Source organism: Loa loa, assembly GCF_000183805.2.
Source record: "Loa loa unplaced genomic scaffold supercont3.57, whole genome shotgun sequence".
Taxonomy (NCBI): Eukaryota; Metazoa; Nematoda; class Chromadorea; order Rhabditida; family Onchocercidae; genus Loa; species Loa loa.
In genome coordinates, this window is record NW_018108237.1 from 252,350 (window position 1) to 259,526 (window position 7,177).

At 34.2% G+C, this 7,177-nt stretch overlaps 1 protein-coding gene across 2 annotated transcripts; it reads right to left on the bottom strand.

The window, feature by feature from the left end:
- Nucleotides 1–551: 551 nt before the first annotated feature.
- LOAG_11044 lies at nucleotides 552–6,617 on the bottom strand (the record flags this gene model as incomplete). 2 transcript variants are annotated; one of them, XM_020448280.1, is made up of 18 exons in its annotated part: nucleotides 6,578–6,617; nucleotides 6,290–6,466; nucleotides 6,046–6,134; nucleotides 5,795–5,905; nucleotides 5,395–5,558; nucleotides 4,835–4,939; nucleotides 4,523–4,660; nucleotides 4,254–4,378; nucleotides 3,837–4,013; nucleotides 3,653–3,727; nucleotides 3,253–3,484; nucleotides 2,884–3,019; nucleotides 2,349–2,526; nucleotides 2,009–2,150; nucleotides 1,756–1,845; nucleotides 1,132–1,304; nucleotides 838–961; nucleotides 552–614 (listed from the first exon to the last, which is right to left on the bottom strand). In XM_020448280.1, the coding sequence occupies exons 2-18, from the start codon at nucleotides 6,451–6,453 to the stop codon at nucleotides 552–554; spliced, it is 2,286 nt and encodes a 761-aa protein (XP_020301562.1). In that variant the 5' UTR covers nucleotides 6,454–6,466; nucleotides 6,578–6,617. The 2 variants fall into 2 exon arrangements, with proteins under 2 accessions (XP_020301562.1, XP_020306459.1); XM_020448281.1 differs by lacking the exons at nucleotides 5,795–5,905; nucleotides 6,046–6,134; nucleotides 6,290–6,466; nucleotides 6,578–6,617 and adding an exon at nucleotides 5,748–5,784.
- Nucleotides 6,618–7,177: the final 560 nt, after the last annotated feature.

Sequence of the window (7,177 nt, forward strand, 5' to 3'; positions counted from 1 at the left end):
ACCAAACTAGAAGTTCTCAACGATGTTGCGACATTTGCGCATAATTTCTTTACAACATTCCGACAATCACACGTAGGCTTGATTAAATTCACAACAAAAGGCTTTATCTGCAACATTTAGACATTGCAATTAAGATTGGTTTAAAAATTGGAAGAGTCGCATTTGGATAAATGATTCATAATTTTAGGCATCAAAATATTTATTTTGTTAATTTTGTGTAACAAATCATTCATCTGAGAAATATTCTGAATAATTATTTAAACAACTCATAACATTTTTTCAGCTTCGACGACCCTCTTGTTAAAATTAAAGATTAGTATAACACTTGAAAAGATATTTAACAGAAGAATTCCAATGGACAAAGCATTCTGTTGGGTCCATTCTCTGAGAAAATATTTTTAAATTTGCTGAATTCTTATAAGTTGGTTGGCACTGACTATATCAACTACTTTACAAATTGTTGATTTTTATTTCTTTAGCTTTACGAAAGCCTTCTCAGCAGCATGAGAAATATAGCGTTATACAAAATTCCAAAATTTTTGCAAAAAAATTCAAAGATCCTTGGCTTCATCTTCACGTATCGTTTGTTGAATGTGGTCCCAGTCGATTTCCACCTGCAAATTTAGAAATTTTTTTCATCAGTTGTCTGTCAAATCACATTATTATACATGTATATATTTTTGCAGTTACCAAGCAGTTTGGTACTTTAAAAATCACAAAATACTCAGAAATCTCCCAAATAGGTCTAAAATTCCTTAACAGCCAAGGAAAATTTTGCGCAAGCTACTTAATCAATATTGGGTCTTCTGTTCCAAGAAGTAATTTTAAACGCATTACCTCGGATTGATACTTTAGAAAATGCTGGTCTAGCTCTTTACGTCCCGTTTCTTGCAAATATTTCTGCCGATAACCGATCACCGTTTCCAAGTGCATCTTGTATCTTATCGCCAGTTCAAGCGCTCTTTAAAAAAAGAAAATTTACATCTGATTTATAGTGGAATAATTATCCTCTGATTATATCAAATTACACTACTATCAGATTAAATCACTAATATAACTGAAATAGTTGTTAACTGTTTAAGCCTCAGAAATTCTTCTGGAATCTTCCAAATGATATCATAATATTCTAACCGCTGCCATCGAAATAACGAAATATTGAGCATTATAGCACGGAAGATATGTCCATTCTGTACAAGCATAGTGTCAGCATCCTTGAAATTTCTCGTAAAAGCGATCATCATTGCCGACCGAACTTGTTTACTTTGCTCCGCTCGTAAATGTGATAGAAATTTCACCTTCTCAATCTGAAATTAAACCAGCCCCATCGTCATTTTGCATACTATATATAAATCACAAAATCGTTAACTACGAACAAAACATTTTTAATGTTTTAACGTTTTAGGCGATCAAATTTAAAGTAAATAATGCTAAACTAAACTGAAGTTCCAAATAAATTTAATTGCTTGATTTTGCTTATTATCTTTTGTAAATTACTAAACACCTATCACTGAATTTATATGATTTCAACTCATCTATCATAACTTCTTAAAAATATTTCTTAATTTTAATTAACATCTATCAAAAGATATGTCATTCAGAAAGAACTTTTGAAAAGAAAAGACTAGAAAGGGTTTTTGCGAATGCATAATTCATCTTAAAAAAACTGCATAAAAGTTAACTTTAAAATTAATTTAGTAGCAAACAAAAAATTTGAAAAGCGCTATTTGGAACTCGTTTTACTTCAAATAATTTTACCTCATCGAGAGCGCTATATGCAATTTCAGCTGCGTAAAAATTTTTTGCATCTGTAGCTATCACCGCAAGCATTCCCCATAAATGATTCGCCTGAAATGTAAGAAGAAAAATCTGAAGTATGTCTGCAAGAGGTGTCGACATCTTGAATTCAAGATTTCCAAGATCCACTCTCGTATCAATGTTTCCAGTATAGCAGCAGTCAAATTTCCTGCATGCAATTCTGTAATACTTTTGTGAAAATTGCAAAACATACTCGAATGTGTCTACACAAGCGAATTGCTTGATCCCATTTATTGGCGGCAACGCATGAATTCAGAGCGGGTGCAAACGGTGTTATGGTACAAGGAATAAGTGCGCCATCAGAACGCCTCACTGAGATGTGACTACCAACAAAGCTGTAGCAAAACAGTATAAAAACACTTTAGATACAGCTTCGATCTCCTACATCCTGATTAACATGATTTGGAAGCTTCCTTTGAACGTTGTAGAATCATTCCTAACTAAAAATAATCAAGACTCCAAGTAAGAGTTAGTTTATTCTAGGCTTTTCACTAAAACCTTCTCTAAATTCCAAAATTGAATAATAAACAAACTTCTGTAGATATGCGGACTTTCCAAAATCATTCTCATCGTTCTCAAATATGGTTTTCTGGAGTAAATCACGATCGATAAAGACAGCAGCTGGATATAACCACACAACAAGACGATTGTCTTGCAAACCAGCAAGCATATTTGTTTGATCGTTAAAATGAATGTTTGTCACCATCACACCTCCAATACTACTTTGGATTCAGGAATGTGAGTAAAAGTTCGGAATATAAGAGAATATTTAAAACTATCTTCTGAAAATTTAGCGATTGTAGTGTTACTCTACGATCGAACAACAAAGGCCGGGAGACTAACATATCACATTTTGGATTCCATACGGATTACTAAAATCTTGCACTCAGGATTTTAGTAATCCAAATTAATAAAAAGTCGCTACTTTCAAGTTAAGGAAATGCAGTTATGTTTGCGCTAATCGGAGCTACTGATGCTCAATTTTATGATTTACGATGAAATTAGCCATATGACTTTTTTATATTTCACGATTTCAATCACTGCCTCTTGGGCTTAAAAACAACTCACCAATTTTGGCAATTTTTTGAAAGGCACCATAAGTCTTCACGACTGCCAGAAAACAATCTAGGCATTTATCTATAAATGCTAATTTCCGTTCACTAGCGGATCCACATTGATCGATCGCTATTTCAATTATATCATTCTGCAACGTTTTTCAAAAAGCTTTTCAAACCACTTCAACATTTACTGATTTAACCATCCCGAAGTATTGGTAACTTCAAAAAAATTAAACATACAAATTTCATGTGTACAAGCAAAAGTTGTAAAATATTCAAATTTTCAGAAACTAACCACATTTTTGACTACCTTACAAATCAAATACTACTGAAGCAATCCGACTTCGCAGTCATTACTGGAAATCCATAAAATCCTTACAGTATGTACAAGTTTTCTACTGCCAACACTCTTCCCGGTGATTGTTTCAAAAAAATGCACTGTCTTCAAGTCCGTTCGATCTCGAATAGCTATGGTATCATTCGAAATAGCGGCTGTCTTTTCATTTGTTGCTTCTCCAGATATATTCATAGCCGGTAACTTCAACAAGCACTGCATACGACCTTCGTAATTGTATACCTGCATTAGATTACCATCGACCAACAGGAAATACCTACAAAAATAGTTTACAGCACTCCAAGCAGACGGAACATGAATGTTCTCAAAGGATTCTTCTCTCCCTATTGTGAATTTTTTTTCTTTTTTATTTTTTAATATTTTTCTGTGTTTGTAGAAGGAAACAACTGCGAATGAATTATATGGGGATATAAAAAGCGCATACTTTTCACAAAGCATAATCATAGAAACATTGCATTCCTTCAAATCCATTATAATTGGTGTATTCCAGTTCTTTACGCTGAAATTTTGAACTGAGTAAAAATAGTAATTATTAGTATTCAAGAAATTAAGTGCTATACATTTCCCACTTTGGTCTATAGTCATGCATAGTTTTCAGTAAAACTAGCCTGAAAATGTAACACTGTTTAGTAGTAGCTACCACAAGTTGCTCGAAACCAAGAGACAATTTTGTGATTCGATCTCGTAGTTCCAACTTTTCGCAAGCAACATCAGAAAGCACATCACGAATATCGATCAGTTGGCGTTTCGTTTGTACTGCTTCTATATTTCGCCATGTAATTCGTCTTAATAGTGCAGGATTTAACTAAAAATTCATTTGCATTTTTGATAATTTGCAACTGCAATATTATTATAATGTTTGCTTGTGTCTAAAAATGACTGATTAGAATAACGATTTGTAGGAAAACTTGAACTTCTGTTTGGTCAGCAACCAATAGATTATTAAAACTTAGTCAGGAACGTCTAGAAAAAGTTTAAAAAAGTATAAAATGAGTAAATTTCAGAAAAACTCTTGAAATGGTTACTTCTCGACTAAATAAGCATGCAGAACACTTCCATCGGAGCATGCACCGGCCAGTTGCGTGCTGTCTGGCGACCAGCTGATATTATAAATGCTTCCCGTGGATAGTTTTTCTAATGAATGAGACCACTACAATGTATAAAAATAAAATATAAACATCAAAAATTGATTCTGATATCATAGTAAGTAGAAAACCTGAATGATATCAAATGGAACAATTTCCCTATAAGAAAATATGGAGATTCACTGGCTTCTCTGTTCAAAAGAACCTACTCCAGCCTTATCGCATAATCTAAGAAGGTTGAAAGATCCAACAGCAAACAGGTCACCATCAATATTCCATGCGATTGATGTAATTGGATAGTCTTGTGGACTACTGCAATACATTGGGCGTCCATATTCGTCCCACACCTACAATAATTTAAAAAAGACCGCTCTCCACAAGTTCCAATCAGCCATGTTGACAGGACATATTTATGGACGAATAAAATCCATGGTTATAGAAGAGATGAAAATTGATGAATCCTCAAAAATTTATTGATTTTTGAAGATAATTTCTGTATAATTGAAAAACTGTGGGACAACCTTATATTTGCAGTCTTCTCCACCGCTCACCAAAAGATTTGTATTGGCGTTCCAATCAATACATAGTATTATACCATCATGAGCCTTCCATCTGATTACTGATATCTAAAACTTGTTCGGATATGGGGGGATTAGTCGAACAACTACATAGAAATGAGGGGATTAAATTAGCATAATTGCGGTTACAACAAACAAATGAATAAAGAATGTAAATATTGCTAACAGAAAGGAAGCTCTATTCTTCAAATAGTTCCGGGAAGATTTGTTCTACAGATATATAAAGCTTCTGGCTAAGATAGAACTGTTCAGCAAGCTTAATTAAATCCAATAATTCATCAAATTTTAAGTTGAATTGTCGGAAGCCTATAAGGAGAGCCAAAATAACGAAGTTTGAAATGTGACTAATGTTCCGTTTGTATCAGTTGCAGTAGCTAACAGTCTGTTCTTATTTGAAATACAACCATAGATACTTTCCAATTAGTGTCTTTGCTGGTAAGGAACTTAGGGATGAGACGAATTTCAAAAAAAAAAAGAAAAAAACGTAAAAATTCCTTAACTACCTGCGATTTAAGAACTTTAGTGAAACAATTTTCACCACAGCAAAAAGCAATACATGAATCATTGCCGTTCCAGCAAATCCCATACACGGGATATTCATTTTCCAATAAGATACTTCGGAGCATACCGCTTCGAGACCACATCTTCACCGCACCGTCTTCTCCACCTCAATCATCAAATTTAAGTCCTTTTCATGCACTGCCTACGTTAAATCGCTATTCATCTTCCCAATTGCGAACTGAACAAAAATTTAGGTCAAAATTGAAAGAACAAAATCCCAGCTAATCTCACCTCGATGCGGTATAGATGGCATTTCCGAGAAAAATGAAAAAAAAATTTTAAAGTGAATTAGTACCTTTGTAAAAAATTAAATTTTTAACAATTTTATTGGGAAGAACCAACAAGTGGCAAAAGTAGATCCGTCGTGACTCCATCGACCGGATAAAACTGCTCCCTGATGAGCTTCTACCACTTTTTCAATACGTCCATTTCGACTGCAAATGTAAAATTTACCTGAAATTCGCATTCACCTCAAAGATGCTAGGTAGCAATCAATACTTGATTTAGTTTGTTCTCGAAAAGTGTAACATTTCCCCGGCATTCTATGGTGTCACCTAAAGTAAAGCTTTCTGAATCAAGATACGTTATGGAACCTTCCGTGGACGTCAAAGCAAAGATATCATTCAGCTGTTGCTTGGCGTTGTCGCGTGGAAACCACTGAATATCTGTCGGATATAACGAGCTGAAATTTCTCAACACTTTCTGACTCTGTCAGGAAATTTTACCATTTAACCAAATTTCACACTAAAATCCTGCTATTTTCACCAATTATTTGATGTCAAAATAACATTAACGCCATAGATTAAACCTTCTAGCTAGGAATCTTTGCTATCAGACCTAGGTAAGTGCATTAGCATCTGGACATCACTATTCACTAGATTCCATTTTAACACTTGCTGATCGTCTCCGACGCTGACCAGTTCGTCGCTTCTCACCCAAGCGACAGCTAATACCGAATCCTCATGTTTTGGTTCTCGTGCCGTTGTCACTTTCAACCGCATTTTAAACGTTAATCTGTAAAATAATTTGCATTCGAAAGCCCAACCAGTGAAAAAATTTCATGCAACCAAAGAAATCAGTTAAAGTTTATCAAGCACCCAATTTGCTAAATTCGAGCAAACTTACATTGTTTATAATTCGTTTTTCGCTTGCTACAAAGTGAAATCAAACATTTGCTCAAAATTCGTTGCTAATAGCAACCACATCAAAGCTATATATGACATTGTGCAGCGCAATTATTCTCTTGAATTAGAGCCATGACATGTTTGGAATCACTTGAAGTAGCAAATGTCGTCGAAGCTGAAAAAATGTTATGAGTTGTTTAAATGATTATTCAGAATATTTCTCAGATGAATGATTTGTTACACAAAATTAACAAAATAAATATTTTGATGCCTAAAATTATGAATCATTTATCCAAATGCGACTCTTCCAATTTTTAAACCAATCTTAATTGCAATGTCTAAATGTTGCAGATAAAGCCTTTTGTTGTGAATTTAATCAAGCCTACGTGTGATTGTCGGAATGTTGTAAAGAAATTATGCGCAAATGTCGCAACATCGTTGAGAACTTCTAGTTTGGTAGTTGAATCAATCTGTCTGGAATGTCAAATCATTCCAACTATAAAAGGAGCTAGGATCAGTCATCCCAGCTCCTTCAGTTATCCTAGCTCGTTTACCAGATCAAAAAGCTCGAGCAATCCGACAGATCGCTCAGTCACTCAAT